Source organism: Cervus elaphus, chromosome 13 (genome assembly GCF_910594005.1).
Source record: "Cervus elaphus chromosome 13, mCerEla1.1, whole genome shotgun sequence".
NCBI classification, from domain to species: domain Eukaryota; kingdom Metazoa; phylum Chordata; class Mammalia; order Artiodactyla; family Cervidae; genus Cervus; species Cervus elaphus.
Genome location: NC_057827.1, coordinates 57,278,641 through 57,299,781, shown reverse-complemented (window position 1 = coordinate 57,299,781; position 21,141 = coordinate 57,278,641). Strand labels below are relative to the sequence as shown.

At 43.0% G+C, this 21,141-nt stretch overlaps 2 protein-coding genes across 9 annotated transcripts in view; one reads left to right on the top strand and one right to left on the bottom strand.

The window, feature by feature from the left end:
* Positions 1-13,205, bottom strand: part of ADAL (adenosine deaminase like) — a 33,735-nt gene extending 20,530 nt beyond the window's left edge. For 4 of the 8 annotated variants that reach the window (XM_043921913.1, XM_043921908.1, XM_043921909.1 and 1 more), the window contains exons 1-5: positions 12,487-12,628; positions 12,099-12,256; positions 5,008-5,184; positions 4,631-4,761; positions 4,078-4,138 (exon numbers count right to left, since the gene is read on the bottom strand). In XM_043921913.1, coding sequence (XP_043777848.1) covers positions 4,078-4,138; positions 4,631-4,761; positions 5,008-5,067 — 252 coding nt within the window. In that variant the 5' untranslated portion in view covers positions 5,068-5,184; positions 12,099-12,256; positions 12,487-12,628. Of the gene's footprint in view, positions 1-4,077; positions 4,139-4,630; positions 4,762-5,007; positions 5,185-12,098; positions 12,257-12,466; positions 12,664-13,101 lie in introns of those variants that run through there. The other 4 variants (XM_043921912.1, XM_043921910.1, XM_043921911.1 and 1 more) reach the window with 4 other exon arrangements.
* LCMT2 (leucine carboxyl methyltransferase 2) lies at positions 12,523-14,654 on the top strand. Its single transcript, XM_043921901.1, has one exon. The coding sequence runs from the start codon at positions 12,523-12,525 to the stop codon at positions 14,575-14,577; it is 2,055 nt and encodes a 684-aa protein (XP_043777836.1). The 3' UTR covers positions 14,578-14,654.
* The last annotated feature ends 6,487 nt before the right edge of the window (positions 14,655-21,141 follow it).

Sequence of the window (21,141 nt, the reverse complement as noted above, 5' to 3'; positions counted from 1 at the left end):
GAGAAAAAGGAACCTTCTTGTACTGCTGGTGGGAATGTAAACTGATACAGTCACTATGGAAGATGGTATGGAGATTCCTTAAAAAACTAGGAAATAAAACCACCACAAGACCCAGCAATCCCACTAGTAGGCATAAACCCTGAGGAAACCAAAACTGAAAAAGATACACGTACCTCAATGTTCAATGCAGCACTATTTACAATAGCTAGGACATGGAAGCAACCTAGATGTCTGTCAACAGATGAATGGATAAAGAAGTTGTGGAACATATACACAATGGAATATTATTCAGACATAAACAGGAATGCATCTGAGTCAGTTCTAATGAGGTAGATGAACCTAGAGCCTATTATACAGAATGAAGTAAGTCTGAAACTAAAACAAATATCACATATTTATGCATATATGTGGTATCCAGAAAGATGCTACTGATGAACCTATTTGCAGGCCAGCAATGGAGACACAGACATAAAGAACAAGATTCATGGACACGGGGTGGGCGAGTGGGGAGTAGGAGAGGGTGGGACGAATGGGGAGAATAGCATGGAGACAAACAGTACCACACATAAAATAGATAGCCAATGGGAATTTGCTGTGTCACTCAGGGAACCCAAACCAGAGCTCTGTAACAAGCTAGAGGGGTGGGATGAGGCAGGAGGTGGGAGGGAAGCTCAAGAGGGAGGGGACACATGTATACCTGTGGCTGATTCATGTTGATGTACAACAGAAGCCAAAACAATATTGTAAAGCAATAATCCTTCAACTAAAAATACATTAAAAAAATAAAGTCATGGCTTCAGGTTCTTATTCACGTTATTTAGGGGTAAGTTGAACTTTTCAAGAATTTCTTTTGGCAGGGTTAAACTCTCCCCAAATGTACTTAGAAAGATTCTTTCAAGCAAACAAAATGGGTGATAAAATTTGAGTTAAAAAACTATTCAATCAAATAGAAAACTCAACAATCCAAAAAGTACTAAACGACCAAGAGAAATGATATCTAAAGGCTGAAGGCATGTTTTCCTTCATTGCCATTACCTAAAATGTAAAAACCCAGGAGAAAAAAGGACCAGGTTAGAAATGCTGTGACAACCAGCCCTAGTTAGTCCTCACAGTTGGTATCCTACTCTTAATCTGCTTTGCTCACATGCACATGGGCACACAGATGCAGTGTCCTGGCAGAGGAACAAGGCTGGCTGACTGTACAGACAGTGCCTAAGAGGGTGGCACCACCTTGGTGGATTCACTGCAATCCAAGGTCTGGGCCTCATCTTTTTTCTTCATACTAAAGCCAAAATGGAACTTATTACAACATACATAGAACAGGTGGCTCAGATTCACCAGGAGGTCTGGAGAATCAGCCTTAGAGATCACACAGCTCAGGACGTCACAGGCAATAGCCAATTTTGACTACATGCTGGACCTGTTTCTTCGACTTTAACCTTTGCTTTCTGTTGCTTTTGTTATTATAAGCATACAAAATGGCCTGCCTCGGGGAACCCTGCCCACCTCTGCCTTAATGTCAAACCAAAATGCCTTTGTTCAGGACTTTGTCCACCTGTGGCTGGCTACAGGAAGGAAGAAGTAATATATCCTCTCCTGGAGGCTGGCCATTCCAGAAGATATTTGTGAGATTAACAGCATTTTTAACCTTAATCCCTCACCTCTCCCCATCTTTGTTCTATAAAAGAAACTGGCATCCAGACTCCAATAAGATGGTTACTTTGAGACATTAGTCTGCCATCTTCTCCATCTGCCAGCTTTCCCAATAAAGTCATACTCCTTGCCTCAGCCCCTCGTCTCTTGAATTTATTGGCCTGTTGTGTGGCAAGCAGAGAGAGCTTGGGCTCAGTAACAAGGACAACACAATGCATTCAAAATCACATGACACCCTTGGACCAAGCAAGACACTGCTGCTTCCTCCACCACTAGGCACGACCCTGCAGCCTCTGTACCACCATCAAAGGCACTAGACCACCTGTGGCGCTGGTGTTCCAGAAACCCCATGCTGCTGCCACTCCATCACCACAGCACAGTCCTCGTCTCTGCAAGTTGTGAGGAACTCAGAGCTTATCTTCACTCCTTAACTAAGCGGATCCAGAAAGACCAACTCATCCTACCCCAGCTCACAGGAGACTACTGTAGAAGCCCGTCGATAATGTGTGGATTGACAACGAGGGTGAAGGGAAGGTGTGAAGTGATCATATCTACTATCCAGGGCATCCCTTTTCCTGGCGGTGAGGTACCTGCGAAACCTAGAGGAACAACAGAAGGTTGCTGGCAAGTACTGACTGGGAGCCATGGAAGGAAGACTTCGCTAGGCCACAGTGAGACCCGTGGAATCATCTCTAGCTCATATCCAAGAACACTTCTCTAGGGAGTGACTTCCCTTCCCCATGTCAACCAGATTCAGTCCTTTCTACTCCAGGCAGCAACAGGTACTGCAGTCAGCTCTTGGCTCTTTGGGCTTTGTTCTCCTATGCTCTGGACTGAGAACGTCGACTCAAGTTCTGTCTTCAGATAGAGTAGTTCACAGTTAAGTTTCCACTTACTCCAGAGATGTAAGACTGTACATCTCAAATAAGAAAGAACATGGACTCTGGAATCAGACAAAACAGTCAATTCTGCCACTTTACTCATGGTGAGTGACCTTGAACAAGTTACATTTAACCTCTTTAGGCCTCATTTTTTTTCATCTTCAAAAAGGGAGCAATAAAAATGACCACCACAGGCAAGTCATTTTCAAGCACAGAATCTAGCACATGCAACAGTTAATGCTTTTTCAGCCACATTTCAATCTTGTCTTTTTGAGATTACACTCAGTTACTCTGACGAGACTGTTAAGTGATCCTCGTACACTCAGTCCCATATCTATAAACAATCCCTTGACTTATTCCCACACAAGGTTCATTTATTAAAGCTTCTTACCAACTTTTAAAGAAAAGAAACAATGAGTGTGGCATATTATACCCATGGAACTCTCACAATCGAAAATGTAATCAGTTTTGCTCTGTTCCACTCGACAACAGAGAATGAGACAAAGCCTCCTGTGGTGGACATCCCTGGCAGGGTTCAACGGGACCTGCTGAGTGGCTGATAAGACAACAAATGCTCCCCAGGTTCCTATAAACCCCTGTGCATGTCTCCAACACAGAGCTTACCTCTTGATGTTGGATTTATCCTCTTATGGGTCTGTCTCTCCAACCTGACTATGGATTCCTGAGGGGCAGGGACCATGTCGATCTTTCTGTCTCTCAGTCCTAGCAGAGTGCCTGGAACACTGGGGACACTCTTGTCAACTTCTGCTAAACTCTTAAGAGTTAACCTTCCTCCAAAAGGTGATTAATTTACTTAATAATTATCAAGAGGATCAGTTTCAGCCAAGGAGAAAGATTTTTTCTTGACCAGTCAAATGTCACCTCTCCAAAAACACATTATGTTATAATTCTTATTTTGCATTTCTTACTTTGTACTTTTTTCCTAAGGGTTAAGAACACTGATAGGATTCTGCTTCTCTCCAGTTAGAAAGAGAACATTTAAAAATGCCATCCTAATCAGATCAATGATACAAATCTGATATAAAGCCAGTCATCCAGCTAAGGGAACACAGCTGGAGTCCTCTAGCCCTTCATCTCCAGAGGGAAGGCACAGTTTCCTGAAGGATTAATAATTCAATCTCTAAGCACCTCTTGAACGTCTTCATTCTCTATAATGTCCACCCAGAAAGTTCAAAGTATCCCGAGCAATTCAGGTAAAGCCTGTGGTCAGATATTTCATATGATATGATTATATAGAGAGTTTATACATATATGAAAAAAGGACAAGATTTTCTCCTCCACACTGTCCAATTTTCTATCTAACAGAAGATTTTGATCTTGGTTCTTTCCTCATATCATTTACAATTAATATAGTCTTTTGATATTAGCTGTTAGGCAAATGTCTTAACGTTGTTTTTCAAAAGTTACCATAAAAAAGGCAAAAAAAAATTTTCCATCAGATTCTTGAGTCATGTGCAACAACAGAAGGGCATCAATTACTTACTAATTTTTAAACCAGTCTAAAAACTGCTTCATTTCTCACCATTAGAACATCTTCAGGGCTAGTAGTAAGTAGATGAATAATCTGAAATATCTGGAGGCATCTGCAATATGAAAAATTTTGACATACTTTAGTCATCAAAAACTTCACTAAATTAATTGATTTTAGGCTAGTAGTAATTATATATTTATAAGGAACAACAGAATAGGTTTCTCAAAAATTACACTGATCTGGATGGATCATCAAATGACTGAAAATTAAATGTTACTTTTAAGTGGAAAACAATAGTTTCCCTTCTTCACCCCCACAACCCCTATCTCAAGTGGAAGCAGGAAACAGGGAGAAAAAAAATCAAGAAGTCTATATTTACAAATCTAAAGAATATTCCAATATAGTATAATTTCAAAAACAATACAAATAACTAAAATTTGTCAACAGTCTGACAGCTGGAAAAAATACTGTTTGTCAAGTTATACTCTCCATACCAGATGGCTACCTTATTCCTTTAACTACAAAAATCTGAATCCTTACATACTGTTTACAATCGCAAAATAGAGAAAGAAAGAAGGGTGTCCACAAACTCCCTCAAACTCACTCTTCTAAAGTTCTTCTCTTTCCCTTGTCAATCATAGTCATCTGATCGTGGATTTTAAGATCTGGTTTCTTGGCTATTAACTTCTTTATGGTATTGGAACTAATGGATCCATTCAAGTGGGCATGAAGTTCCTAAAATAGGAGAATGCAACCAGTAAAAATCTTCTCAAGTCCACTAGAGTCACAGAATTGCAGCAGGTGCTTGATGTTGGTAGACTGCACTAGGCAAATGGCCTAACAGATGCAGCTATATAACTTATAAAATATATAAAGTTTACAAATTCTACCTATGAAATTTATTTCTCTTTTTGTGAAAAGAAGCAACACAGAAGTCATTATACTTTGCAACACTCCAGAATTTTGTGGTTGAATTCTTACCACTTTAGGTAATTTTGAGTAAAAGGTTGTCTTCCATGGCTGTTCTTCTGCCTCCATCATGATTTAGCAGAATAGCAAGGTCTTTCCCTAGCCACTTATTCTTGACATGAATACTAAATGTAGTTCAGTCAGTAAGTTTGGTGGCCTTGAACTTCCTTCAGACTGCTTTACTTCCACCTGTTTAGATAAGATAAACAGTATCCTAGTTCCGGGCTCAGTTTCACCTATTTAAACAAATGTGGACATTTTTAGATGTTGACGCAAAAGCAAAGAAACAGGTTCTGCTAATTTATTCCTCTAACGACAGAAGCTCTCCAAAGCTATTAATAATTTAAGTGACCAACAACCTGAACTAGAAATAAGAAAAGTCCTCAAGCTGATAAGAGGGAGATTAAAATCTGCAATTTAGTAGGATGTACAGGATTAAGGATTACTCGCTCAGTTGTGTCCAACTCTTTGTGACCCCATGGACTGTACCCGCCAGGTTCCTCTGTCCATGGGATTCTCCAGGCAAGAATACTGGAGTGGGTTGCCACTTCCTTCTCCAGGGGATCTTCCCGACCCAGGAAGATGTATACCTTTACAAGTAGGGTAAATACTTTTACCTATTAGCACTTTCTACAAAACTATGTCTAAAACTAGAAATTTATAAGACCTACTTTGGGTTCAAAAGTTCACATTTTCGAACTGTTTAAAATATATAAAGAAAGGATAGAGGCAATGGAATCAGATGGACCTAGGTTAATCCTTGTACCAGTTCTGCCCTTTACTAGGTGTGTGGCCCTGAGTCACTTTTAGCTCCAGGCTTCAGTGTCCTTAACTGTAAAAACAGGATTAAAAAAAATGGGATAAAAATTCGATAAAAATGCAGAGTAGATAAATCTAGAGCCTGTTACACAGAGTGAAATAAGTCAGAAAAAGAAGAACTAACATCATGTATTAATGCATATATATGGAATCCAGAAAAACAGTACTGATGAACCTATTTACATTGAAGAAATGGAGACACAGATGTAGAGAAAGAACTTGTGGACACAGCTGGGAAAGGAGAGGCTAGGAGAAATTGAGAATGTAGCACTGCCATATATACACTTCAGTTCAGTTCAGTTCAGTTGCTCTGTCGTGTCCAACTCTTCGCGACTCCATGGAGCACAGCACGCCAGGCCTCCCTGTCCATCACCAACTCCCAGAGTTTACTCAAACTCAACTCCATTGAGTCAGTGATGCCACTGAACCATCTCATCCTCTGTCGTCCCCTTCTCCTCCTGCCTTCAATCTTTCCCAGCATCAGGGTCTTTTCAAATGAGTCAGCTCTTTGCATCAGGTGGCCAAAGATTTGGAGTTTCAGCTTCAACATCAGTCCTTCCAATGAACACTCGGGATATATACACTATCATGTGTGAAACAGATAACCAGCAGGAAACTGCTCCATAACACAGGGAGCCCAGCCTGGCGTTCTAAAACAACCTCAAGGGGCAGATGGTGTGGGGGCAGGGAGGCTCAAGAGGAAAGGAGATATATATACAATTATGACAGATTCACAGTGATGTAAGTCTGAGACCGCCACAACACTGTAAAGCAATTATTCTTCAAAAAAAAAAAAAAAAGCAGAGTAGCTGGGAGGATTAATAAAGTAACTTAAATTTACCTCCTCTATCCTCCTGGATAACCCAGTGAGCATGTCTAAGTCAGCATTTTATCACACTGTGTCTACATCACTGATTTGTCTTTCTCCCTCACCAGAACTATATAAACCTCCTAAAAACAGGGACTATGGCTTATACTACCTCCCCAGCACCTGATGGGGATATAGTGAGTGCATGCATGCTCAGTCATGTCTGACTCCTTGCGACCCCATGTTCTGTAGCCCGCCAGGCTCCTCTGTTCATGGGATTTTTCAGGCAGGAATACTGAAAAAGTTTATCATTTCTTCCTTGAGGGGATCTTCCTGATCCAGGGATGAAACCTGTGTCTCCTGCATCTCCAGCATTGGCAGGCGGATTCTTTACCAGTGCACCAACTGGGAAGCTCCAGGGATAGAGTAGGATAATTACATAGTTTAAAAGTCCCACTAGGGGATTATTAAAAACAGAAAGGGAATTTTAAGGGAGCTTGGGAGACTGTTGTAAGCTAAAGACCACTCAAGAAAAGAATCCAGTAACCTGGTAACAATCTACTTTACCCTGAAGGAAGACTAGGTGCATCCAAGTGCCAGACACACTCAAGCCAGAGATCCTGATAGTTAAAAACACAAGACCATAGATATGGGGTCTGAATCTTGTTATACAAAGTCAGGGAGTTAATACTCCTTGAAGAGTAGCATTTCTGCACATAGCCAAGACAGAAATATAGGTGAAAGGAGAAACAAACTAGGTAAGAGGAGACATTATACTGAAACCTGAGATGAACTACCATATTTTAGTATATGTTACCACCCTTTTGCTAATACACATATGATTTAAATAGCACCATGACAGTCCTGGTTAAACCATAGAGAACCAAAGGAGGAACTAATGATGTAAGTCTTGACATCTGCCCATGAATGAGGAAGAAGGTGATTCTGGGGCAGAGCCTTTTCATCTGTCCATTTGCATTTCTCACAAGTGTCCTCTGCTAATACACTCATTCTTTGCCTGCCACTCTGCCTCTCACTGAAATCTTTCTGCAGTGAGAAAAAAGGACCTGAGCATCAGTAAATCCTAACACCAGGTAAGAGCAGTTTCAATTAAAAGACAGTGGGTTCGAGTCCTTCCTAAGTCAGGGGATCATGGATTTAAGTCCCAGTCCATGGGTTTGAATTCCAATTTGTGTTTTGGCTGGGTCCCACCAGAGAAAGAGTGCAGTTTCACATCTAGCAGAGTGCCCAGCACATTGTAGATGATACATAAATCCTAATTTCCCTTTACCTCTGAAGGTCGATTATAAATTAAGACAACATTTCAAACGAAATGAAATTTTGTGATTCTTAAAAGTAGCCAGCCACCTTGACCCTTTGGGTTCTGATATTAATGATGATGTTGATAAGAACAGCAGTTTCCATTCAGAGCTTACCAGTTAGGTAGCAAGTGCTTTTAAAAATATTATTTTTAATTCTTGCAGTAACTTTGCAAAATACATACTTTTACCACATTAAAAATCAATCAGTTGACACTGAGAAGGGTTAAATAAGCTACCATGGTATTAAAACGGGCAATTAAGAAAATGGTTTACATAGGACTCGATGCTTCCCGGGTGGCTCAGACCGTAAAGAATCTGCCTGAAACACAGGAGAACCATGTTCGATCCCTGAGTCAGGAAGATCCCCTGGAGGAAGAAATGCCTACCCACTCCAGGATTCTTGCCTGGAGAATTCCATGGACAGAGGAGCCTGGTGGGCTACAGTCCACAGCTCCTCCAGAGTTGGACATGACTGAGTGATTAACATACACACAACACAGGACTCGACAGCCATAGAAATCCACAGTCATTGAGTTTACGATTCTACAAACATAAAAATACGGTCAACATCACAAATTATTAGAGAGATGAAAATCAAAACTACAATGACATATCACCTTGCACCAGTCAGAATGGCCGTAATTTAAAAATCTACAAACAACAAGTACGGGAGAGGGTGTGAAGAAAAGAGAACCCTTTTGCACTGCTGGTCAGAATGTAAATTGATACAGACCCTGTGGAAAACAGTATGTTCCTTGAAAAATCAAAAACAGACCCATCATATGATCCAGCAATTCCACTACTGGGCATATACCCTGAGAAAATCGCAGTGTAGACTTTCCTGGTGGTCCAGTGGTTCAGAATCCATTTGTCCCAATATTTTATCAAATTAGAGCAGAGCCAGAATCAGGTGGTCTCTTTTCCCAGAGAATTTTTTTCCTCCCCACCCTCTGTCCCTGCCCCTGAAAGGGAACTCAGAATAATAAATACACTTGCTACTATTTATTAAGCACTCAGTACGAGCCAGATGTTCTGCTAAATGTCTTAGTTGGCAGTTGTACTTAATTCTCATAAAATCTATGAGGTATTACTGTCCCATTTTACAGAAAAATATACAGATTTTTAAAAAATAACCTGAGGGGGAAAAAAATAACTGGAGGGAATTCTCTGGTGGTTCAGTAGCTAGGACTCTGTGCTTTCACTGCGAGGGCATGGGTTCAATCCCTGGTCAGGGAACTAAGATTCCAGGACACACCTGTGGTGCAGCTGAAACACACACACACACGCACACACCAGAAAACAACTGTAAGGTACCCAATTCACAAATTTGGCTCCATTCTTTCTTCTTGAATCACTTTTCTTGATATGTTCTTTACCAAAAACATAGTATTTCTAATATATCAGGTACATCTGATTAACTTGTCATATAAAAATTTATTTCAAAAAAAAAAAATTTATTTCTACAGTGCTATATATTTTGTCCAAAGTCCAACATCCCTCTTTTTTTCTCTCTGACTCTCAATCAACCCTGAGACACTTCACTTAATCCCCTCATTTTAGAAATGAACATCATCTCAAAGCCCAGCAAACTCAGGGGAGTCCTTCTCCCATTTCCTTCAGGGGCAATTTTAAACTCCTCAAGAGCTCCGCTAGACCCAGCTACCTCACACTCAACTGTACAACTCAGTCACTAGCTTTACAGAGACAACAAAAGCCTTTAGGCATGAATTTCCTGTATTTCTCTCTGCCCTCCCTCACACTTAATCCTTTTTTTTTTTAATCTGTATCTATACCCCTTCTTCCTTCATGAGTCAGAGAAAGAGGATTCAGTCTCCTGTTCCCAAGACTAATTTATGCCCAACATTCCATTCCTTCTTGTCTATTCCAAGTCTTTACTCCACTAGTTAATCTTCTCACTTTTCCGCAAGTCAACCGCTCTCCACTTGCTAATTTCTCCTAGGGAACCAATATGCAAATACAGTACTTGCTTTCACCTTGAAAAAAAAACAAACAACTTTCTGTTATCCCCCATTCTTCTTTACTGACCTGTCTATTCTTTCCTTCTGAACTACATTCGTTGAGCTGCCTCCATTTATTTATCTCCCATTCACCTAAACATGGATTCTGCCCTTACTGTTTCACAGAAATTGCTCTCCCTAAAGTCACTAAGTCTCACACACTAGTAAAGCAATGCTCAAAATTCTCCAAGCCAGGCTTCAACAATACGTGAACTGTGAACTTCCAGATGTTCAAGCTGGATTTAGAAAAGGCAGAGGAACCAGAGACCAAATTGCCAACATCCGCTGGATCATCGAAAAAGCAAGAGAGTTTCAGAAAAACATCTATTTCTGCTTTATTGACTATGCCAAAGGCTTTGACTGTGTGGATCACAATAAACTGGAAAATTCTGAAAGAGATGGGAATATCAGACCACCTGACCTGCCTCCTGAGAAATATGTATGCAGGTCAGGAAGCAACAGTTAGAACTGGACATGGAACAACAGACTAGTTCCATATAGGAAAAGGAGTACGTCAAGACTGTATATTGTCACCCTGCTTATTTACCTTATATGCAGAGTACATCATGAGAAACGCTGGGCTGGATGAAGCACAAGCTGGAATCAAGATTGCTGGGAGAAATATCAATAACCTCAGATATGCAGATGACACCACCCTGAAGGCAGAAAGTGAAAAAGAACTAAAGAGCCGCTTGATGAAAGTGAAAGAGGAGAGTGAAAAAGTTGGCTTAAAGCTCAACATTCAAAAAACAAAGATCATGGCATCTGGTCCCATCACTTCATGGCAAACAGACTGAGAAACAGTGGAAACAGTGGCAGACTTTATTTTTGGGGGCTCCAAAATCACTGCAGATGGTGACTGTAGCCATGAAATTAAAAGACACTTACTCCTTGGGAAAAAAGTTATGACCAACCTAGACAGCATATTAAAAAGCAGAGACATTACTTTGCCAACAAAGGTCCGTCTAGTCAAGGCTATGGTTTTTCCAGTAGTCATGTATGGATATGAAAGTTGGACTATAAAGAAAGCTGAGCGCCAAAGAATTGATGCTTTTGAACTGTGGTGTTGGAGAAGACTCTTGAGAGTCCCTTGGACTGCAAGGAGACCCAACCAGTCCATCTTAAAGGAGATCAGTCCTGAATATTCATTGGAAGGACTGATGTTGAAGCTGAAACTCCAATACTTTGGCCACTTGATGCGAAGGGCTGACTCATCTGAAAAGATCCTGATGCTGGGAAAGATTGAAGGTGGGAGGAGGAGGGGAAGACAGAGGATGAGATGGTTGGATGGCATCACTGACTCAGTGGACATGAGTCTGAGTAAACTCCAGGAGTTGGTGATGGACAGGGAGGCCTGGCATGCTGCAGTCCATGGGGTCGCAAAGAGTCGGACACGACTGAGCGACTGAACTGAACTGAAAGTCACTAAGAGCTCTTAAATACCAAATCTAAATGACACTGTTCCAGTATCCGAATCAGCTCGACTCCAAATCTCATGCCCTTCACTATTATGCTATACTGCTTCAAGGTAACCATACTTAAGAGACATCCTGATTTCCTTCTCCTTCTAAGCTCCCACAGTCACCAAATCCCAATTAAGAAATTACAAATCCCCCAAGTATCTTTGCAAGTGATTTCCTACTGGTGATGACTCCCAAGCACTCAAAGTAGAAACTTGATTACTTTAAACTGCCAAGACTCAGAAAGAATAATCACTTCTCTTCTGTGATTCCCTCTTCCACAGACATATTCAATTCTATCCAAGAAGACAGAACTTTGAACGCAGAGGGGAGTATCACTTTACAGCTGAGAAACAGAGGCTGAGTGGTTTACTTACTGTAAGCTTAGCACAGAGCCTGGGATACAAGGGAATCGACAGTATACATTTGTGGGGAAACACTGATTGGGTTAATCACAACTTCTGTAAAGGTTTCTTCATTTTGTACCTGGCCTCACTAACTTGTTTTCAGACGTAAATGGGATCTCTTCGTATTCGTAGTTAGCATACAAGGAAAGACCGTTTCTTCTCCCTGCCCCCTAAAATTCGTGGTCCTAATCCTGCTTTATCACTACCAGACACTCAATGCAGGCGCTGCAGTCCAACGAGTTCTGGGTTGTCAGTCCCCACAGGCTCACCTCTGAAAGCTTTTTGTCAACAGTTGAGTCAGCTTATGAAAACTTAAGAAATATTTTCGTTTCAGCCAGGAAGGCTTGTAGAAAAGTGACAATCCGCGCTTCCCCGACACAGTCCACGTGTCCACAAAAAGCCGCAGCCGTCAGTCTTCCCGCGAAATCTTGGTCATAGAAAATCAAAGAAACGTCAATCACAGCCGACTGTCAGCGCCAGCTGCAGCCTACTCAATCCCGATTGGCGAGGCGCGCCCTTCCGGAAGTGACGCCCGCCTATCCGAGGAAGATATGAAACTGGGCGTTTTTTCCCGCCCCCACCCCCACCCCGCCCAGTACCGAGTCCGCGAGCTGTACTCGCGGGTACGGGATACTACCGGACCAAAGGGCAGCTCACCACCCCGACGGACCGCAGCTCCTGACTCCCCTGACCATGAGCTCGCGCAGCCGTGAACGTCGGGCTGAGGCAGTGCAGAGCACCAACGACAGTAGCGCGCTCAGCAAGAGCTCCCTGGCCGCGCGCGGGTACGTGCACGATGCCTTTGCTGCCTTGTTGGTTTCGGGGACGGCGCGCCGCGCGCCGCTCATCCACCGCGGCTACTACGTCCGCGCACGCGCCGTGCGGCACTGCGTGCGCGCCTTCGTAGAGTGGACGTGCGCGGCCCCCGGCAGCCCTCGCGCGCAGATTCTGTCGCTGGGCGCCGGCTCAGACTCACTGTATTTTCGCCTCAAAACTGCCGGCCGCCTGGCAGAGGCTGCTGTCTGGGAGGTGGACTTTCCGGACGTGGCCGAGCGCAAAGCGCAGAGGATTCGAGATACGCCGGATCTGTGCGCGTTAACCGGGCCTTTCCAGCGCGGAGACCCCGGGTCCAATCTGTGCTTTGACAGCTCAGACTACCGTATCCTGGGCCTGGACCTGCGGCAGCTGCAGCGGCTGGACCAGGCCCTTGCCGCCGCCGGTCTTGACGCGGCCGCCCCGACCCTGCTCCTGGCTGAGGCCGTGCTCACCTACCTCGAGCCGGATGATGCCGCGGCCCTCATCGCCTGGGCCGCCCAGCGGTTTTCTAATGCCATTTTCGTCGTCTACGAGCAGATGAGACCGCAGGACGCCTTTGGCGAGTTCATGCAGCAACATTTTCGGCACCTAAATTCTCCCCTTCATGGCCTTGACCGCTTTCCCGACACGGAGGCCCAGCAGAAGCGCTTCCTTCAGGCCGGCTGGACTGCCTGTCGCGCCATGGACCTGAATGAATTCTATCGCTGCTTTCTCCCCGCAGAAGAACGCCGACGCGTGGAAAATCTTGAACCTTTTGACGAGTTTGAGGAGTGGCATCTGAAGTGTGCCCACTATTTCATTCTAGCCGCTTCTCGGGGAGACAGCCTCTCCCAGACTCTGGTGTTTCCACCTTCAGAGATGTTGCCTCGGATAGATCCGGCTTCCCCTTCAGGAGTCTTCCCTGCCAGTGTAGTCACTGGGGACACGCAGGGCCCGGGCCTTAGGAGATATGGCCACGCCTCTGTCCTTTTGAGCCCAGGCGTTATTCTCAGTGCAGGAGGATTTGGAGAGCAGGAGGGGCGACATTGCCGAGTGAGCAAGTTTCATATGCTCTTAAGATACAGTGACTTTGAATGGAAAGGCAACCAGATAGGCAGTTGGGGAACTGGAGCTCAGTGGGATGGACGCCTTTATCACACCATGACAAGACTTTCAGATACTCAGGTTCTGGTTCTAGGAGGGAGACTGTCCCCAGTGACTCCAGCCTTGGGGATACTCCAACTTTCTTGTGAGAAAGAGGATAATAGCAGTGAGGACCCAAATGTAACAGTCACGAAGTTCAGTCCAGAAGACTCCACCTTGTCACGCTGGCGCCATTCAACAACAGAAGTGTGCTGTGAGAATCAGAAGTGTTTGTTTGTGTATGGGGGCCGCAGCGCGGCAGAACCTGTGCTAAGTGACTGGCATTTCCTCCACGTGGGAACAATGACTTGGGTTAGCATCCCAGTGGAGGGAGCAGGACCTGAAGGTCGGCATTCCCACAGTGCCTGCAGCTGGCAAGGGGGAGCCCTCATTGCTGGAGGTCTGGGTGCTTCGGAGGAGCCACTGAGCTCTGTATTCTTTCTGAAACCAATCACTTGTGGATTCCTCTGGGAATCCATAGCCATCCAGCCTCCCATTACCCCAAGGTACTCCCACACAGCTCACGTAGACAATGGGAAGCTTTTGTTGGTTGGAGGGGTCTGGATTCATTCCTCCGCAGTTCCTGGAGTGACTGTTATTGATTTGTCTACAGGGTTGAGCTGTGAGTATCGGATTGACACAACATGTGTGCCATGGCCATTAATGTTACACAATCATACCAGCATCCTCTTTCCTGAAGAGCAACAGCTCCTGCTCCTTGGAGGTGGTGGGAACTGCTTTTCCTTTGGCACCTACTTCAACCCCCATACAGTGACATTAGACCTTTCTTCTTTAAGTGCTGGACAGTAAAGACTGGCACTTAAAGACTGGACTTCCTTTATATTCAGGACCCACTAAAGTGGACAATAAAGCTTTCCAAAATAGGATTTGACTCTGGCTTTGCATAGTACCACTCCCTCTTCCCACTCATTTTTTTGTTTTTGGTTTTTTCTTAGCACTGCTATTCAGTGCAGAAAATGGGGGGAAATTTTTTTTTAAAACACACCAAAATTCCAAGAGATAGTACAAAAATAGAGTGGTCATATAGTCCTAGAGTAGGATTTGGGGGCCTTTGGATCCCTATTATCTAATTTCTTGGTCTTCCTCCCACTTTCTAATCTGAGTTTACCCATTTATTGAGTTACAATGACCTTTCGCCTAAGTAAAGTGAAAAACTTCCCACTCCCAGGCTTTGTGATTTTAAATGGGACCTTGGAAAAAGTTTCACACAGATCCTTGCTAAGAACACAAGGTTGAATATAGGTGAAGGGACATGGTTTTGACTTCATTCTTCATGTACGAAACCTGAAATGAACCCAGTTGCAGTTTGATTAAAGCACTGCGCCATTTAGCTCAGCAGAGAGCTCAGATAGCTTTAATAAGACATTTATATGACTTTATTGAGACACATGCTTTTGTTCAATTTTTTTTTTGCCACTAGTTCCATACTTATTTATATTTATAAATGCTGATAAACAAAACGGTTTGATTTCTCAGCTCAGTTTGTACATGGTATGAAAATGTTTTGTTCCATATCTATGCTCCATGCTTCACTATGTTCTGTGCCCCAGGAGGTCAACCTTTATGAACTGCATCAATGAGTTTTCTTGTTCTCTGGTTCCTGGAGAGTTCCATCAGTGAAGTAGCAGAGAAGGATGGTTCGACAGGAAGAGTGAGCCAGGCTATTCCCAGTGTTTCCCTGGCAGGCTGAAAGTTGGCAGCAGCTGCATTCTTCAGTCCAAAGCCACAGCTGTAAGTTGACTCGGCATCACTCCAAAGAATTCAGCATCTTCGTTGCATTAATCACATCTTAAGTGTCCAATAGCCACATGTGACTAATTGTTATAGAATTAGACAATGCAGATATAGAACATTTCCATCACTGCAGAAAGATCTGGACTCCACTGAGGTACTTCACCATTTTGACTTGGTTTACCTAACCCTGCTCATCCCTTTTTAATTAGTATCTTCATTAAACTCTCCTCAATTACCCCCCTTTCAATGAACCATTTTTCCTGGTGAGCCTTCTGAGATCCATAAAACATCTTAGGTACTCATTCTTAAAACTTGAGCCTTAGTTTGTCATCGAAATTGTGTATACCTTGTGAATTCATGTCTCAAAAGGTAATAGCCTTGCTTAAGTAAGCTTACCACTTCAGTATTTCTTGTTCATCTTCAATCCTTGAAATCTTAATAATTTAACTTGAGATTCTACAAGTACTATCGATGTTAACATCTTGATGGACTTAGTATGACCTAGAATCCTTTTCCCCTAAGTATTTCTATTAACAACTTCATATATAAAGTAATCTATGAAAACCAAGTAGCAAACACAAGCCTAGTCCACAGAGAGGGCATTGTTGGCTCTGTTACATGAAGGCTCTCAGGAGAAGACAAGCTGAAGAAAGTGTTGTCTTCTAACTTCAACTCCCCTGAGACTGCAAGAGCCCTTTCAGGGGAAGTTATTAGTGAGTCCTGAGAAACAAAGAGCTTACCATGGCTAGGCATCTAACAAGGCTGTCGGTGGATTAGGTACTGAGTGTTAATAACTTGGTAGGACTATGACCAGAAAGGGAAAAGGCTGCTGTGTATTTACTGTTCACCACAAGCCTAACTCCAGCTTTCAGAAGCAGATCAAAGCAGAACATTGATGAAATGTGTGTTCTCAGCTCTGTAGCAGTTAGTACCAGAATTTGAAACTAGAAATAACGCCAAAGTCCTGGAAATGCCTTCCATTATGCTATCTTTTAGATGGTGCCATCAACCATCATTATTATCATCACTTTCGGGCAATACAGAGCTCCGGGGGAGTGTGGAGTGTTGGAGTGGGGGGATGTCAGGAAAACATGGATGTGTGCCAGACCAAAATTACTAGTGATGCCTAGTCTCTCAAGTGCTGCCCAGTATGGCGCATTATGAGTAATTGGGCTTGTTCTCCCCAGAGAAATTATCCACATTTTCTGCGTGATTATCAGATTAAGCATGCCCTCCACCTCTGACCCTATATATGCATCATACTCAGTTAAGGACTTACTCATTTCTCAAGCTCTAGTCATTAGAACACTTAAGAGTTTTGTCAGTAACATTAACTCTGTGCCTTTGGAGCAGCACTCAGTAGTGCTGGATTCTGGTTTCATAAGAGTAATCTGCAATAGTTAAGAGATGTGGGTCAGATTAAGAACTGAATTCGTGGACTGTACTTTTTGCTTCTCCATTTCACCTTTGAATATTTAAAATTCTGGTATGGAGACACTGGGGTAATTATGAGAGTTAGTAAAAGCCCTTTTCCTCATTTAATGATTGCTGCTTTTTAGACCAGAAAAACTAGTTAAGGGAGGAAGGGAATTTCTTATTTTGCATCTCTGCTCTGTCAGGATCTCAAAAACACTGTACATACTAGTGAGGATATGAAAATGAGGTTAAGAACAACTCTTATAGGGTATGTTCTTCAAAGGCCAGAAGTGTCACTTCCTTATGTGTTTTCTAGATTTTGCTACAGAATGTCCATTTTTCATCATTCTGCAGATTTAAACCTCCTTACTGATATTAGGAAGTTGACATGTAAGAGACGTGTTCCAATGCCCAGGCATTGCGTGTCCTTCTCTTTCAGTGATCTCAGACCTTGAAGTCCTGCTCTATTCCACATTCATGTTGTGATCCTAAATTCACCCTCAAACAACTCACACCTACTCTAGGACCCATCCTAATAGATATCTTCTGGAAAACACTCCTGTATGTGAGCCCAAAATGTAATCAATCACTGTCTTCCTGTGCGAGAGGAGCCTGTGCTCTTTGGACAGTCTGGTGATTAAGAGAAGAACTAGTTACAGGTAAGTTATTAATCACAGGGACCATTCAATGATGTCTAGTGTGACATTAAAACTAAGTAAGCTTTTTGACTGCAGTGATGAAGAAAGGGGTATAAAATAGCATTAGGCTGGCAAGTTCAGTTCAGTTGCTCAGTTGTGTCTGACACTTTGCGACCCCGTAGACTGAAGCAGACCAGGCCTCCCTGTCCATCACCAGCTCCCGGAGTTTACTCAAACTCATGTCCATTGAGTCGGTGATGCCATCCAACAGTCTCATCCTCTGTCGTCCCCTTCTCCTCCCGCCTCCAATCTTTCCCAGCATCAGGGTCTATTCCAATGAGTCAGTTCTTCGCATCAGGTGGCCAAAGTATTGGAGTTTCAGCTTCAACATCAGTCCTTCCAATGAACACCCAGGACTGATCTCCTTTAGGATGGACTGGTTGGATCTCCTTGCAGTCCAAGGGACTCTCAAGAGTCTTCTCCAACACCACAGTTCAAAAACATCAATTCTTTGGTGCTCAGCTTTCCTTATAGTCCAACTCTCACATCCATACATGACTATTGGAAAAACCATAGCCTTGACTAGACTGACCTTTGTTGGCAAAGTAATGTCCCTGCTTTTTAATATGCTGTCTAGGCTGTTCATAGCTTTTCTTCCAAGGAGCAAATGTCTTTTAATTTCATGGCTGCACTCACCATCTGCAGTGATTTTGGAGGTCATTTATGACCTTGCTAATCATATTTGGATTTGATGTTTAAAGAGAGAAAAAGAATACATAGAGCAGAAATTATGAAAATTATAATCAGCTTTAGGGTAGGCTGAGATTTCCTTGGATGTCAATAATTATGTACACAAACAAGTTCTGTCATTCCATGGTTTAGTTACAAGACTACTCACTTATCTTTCTTGGACAGTGATCTTAAGTGCCTGGTCCCAAAGTGGGAATTATTTGACTAAGGGGAGGAATTATGTCTAGTTCACTTCTCTATCTCCAACATAGTAGATACTCAATAAATACTTGGTCCAATCTGACACTCATATTTGAATAAATTTTATAAATTTACTGAATATTACCATTGTGCCTACCATGTACAAGTAGATGTCAGAATTCCTTTAATCACCATGTGTTGTTGGGAGGCATTCAAGTTTTAAACATTTCCTGTTTAAAATTCAACTGCCTTGACTTGGGTAATGGTAGTAGACTTTCTTGTGTTACTCCTAGCTTTGCAGGATACTCTTGAACCTTCTCCTTGACTGAGTTTCCAGCTTATCTTCATCCCCTTTTACTCAACAATGGACCATGGTAATCTTATTCATTGGAAATGAAATGAGCTCACTTTGCCAAAAGGCTAATCTGAGGGAGTAGGAATGTGCAATTAAATACTCTTGTGAGCACATAAACACAGGATCTTCCTAGGATGTACTGATGCTTCACTGGGCATGACTTGGTGTGGAACTCTATAAGTAAGTTTAATAGAGGGAGAGGAAAGACCCTGCCCTAATATTTACGTGAAAAGTCATTTGTCACCTAATTGGCAGTCTAAGATGGAGAAATAAACTGTAGTAATAATGATTTTTAGGATACTACACTACATACAGCTTTTCTCATTCCCTCCTCTTTGTCCACATTTTTAGGATTTTCTAATGAAAAGCCGAAAGATTGATGCTTTTGAACTGTGGTGTTGGAGAAGACTCTTGAGAGTCCCTTGGACTGCAAGGAGATCCAACCAGTCCATCCTAAAGGAGATCAGTCCTGGGTGTTCATTGGAAGGACTGATGCTGAAGCTGAAACACCAATAGTTTGGCCACCTCATGCAAAGAGTTGACTCATTGGAAAAGACCCTGATGCTGGGAGGGATTGGGGGCAGGAGGAGAAGGGGACGACAGAGGATGAGATGGCTGGATGGCATCACCGACTCGATGGACATGAGTTTGAGTAAACTCTGGGAGTTGGTGATGGACAGGGAGGCCTGGCATGCTGCGATTCATGGGGTCGCCAAGAGTCGGACACGACTGAGCGACTGAACTGAACTGAATGAAAAGAGCATCAATCTCTGATTCACATTTAGACTTGCTATCTCAGAAAAGTCCCTTGGACTGCAAGGAGATCGAACCAGTCAATCATAAAGGAAATCAGTCCTGAATATTCATCGGAAGGACTGATGCTGAAGCTGAAACTCTAATACTTTGGCCACCTGATACGTAGAACTGACTCACCAGAAAAGACCCTGACGCTGGGAAAGATTGAAGGTGGGAGGAGAAGGGGACGACAGAAGATGAGATGGTTGGATGGCATCAACGACTCAATGGACATGAATTTGAGTAAACTCTGGGAGTTGGTGATAGACAGGGAGGCCTGGTGTGCTGCAGTCCATGGGGTCGCAAATAGACACAACTAAGCGACTGAATTAAACTGAATTGAATCTCAGGAAAAGTTAGCAAAACTGATATCTCTTATTCCTGGATACATCAGCAACCTAGGGAGGAAAAAAACTTTGCCATCACTTTCCCCGTTGTCTTGCTTTTTTCTGATTTTCATTTTTTTCTATTAATTTTTATTATACATATGTTGTAATTCTTCATTAGCTGCTTTTTCATAAAGCTAGAATCTGACACTCTCTGTCTCACAAACTGCACCCCCTACCATGCCATCTCTCTTTATTGACATCCCAGTTATAAAGAAGGTATACCTGGGTCCTAAAGACAGAATACTGTTACATGCTTCCATTCTTTTACTTACAGTGTTCTTACTGTTCAGACTCTTAATGCTGCCTCTTTGACCGTACTCTCAACCTCACTATCCCAACTTTGTTCATACAACTCCTACGTGACTCAAGGCTTATCTTTGGAAAGCATTCCCTGGTTCTAATCCCCCTACCCCTTCAGGCTGGAATGTGTTACCTTTCTGTATTGCCAGAGCACCTTGTAACTATCATCTATATTGTGTTTTTCTAATGTCAATACAGATTAAATTATTTATCTATTTATTTTTGGCTGCGCTGGGTCTTAGTTGCTGCACACAGGCTTTCTCTAGTTGTGAGGAGCAGGGGCTACTCTCTAGTTGCAGTGCACAGGTTTCTTACTGTGGAGACTTCTCTTGTTGCAGAACACGGACTCTAGGCATATGGGCTTCAGTAGTTGCGGTGCACAGGCTTAGTTGCTCTGCAGCCTGTGGAATCCTCCTGGAGAAAGGATTGAACCTGTGTCCCCTGCACGGGCAGGCGGATTCTCTACCACTGGACTACCAGGGAAGTCCCATATTTTGTTATCATTTGTTTTCTCATCTGTCTTCCCACTAGGTATTACCCCTACCCTGGCTCCTTGAGGGTAGAAATAGTATCTCATTCACCATTGTATTCCTAGCACCTGGCACACGATCAACACTGGAATTGAACAGGGATCTCTTATTGTCAGGGTTTGATGTTTTGGAGCCAGACCTTCCTCATATCTTTTTTTTCTTTTTTGGCTGCACTAGGCCTTCGTTGTGGGGCACAGGCTTCTCTTCCTGTAGAGCATAGGCTCCAGAGCTTGGGCTTAGTTGCCTTGCAGCATATGGGACCTTAG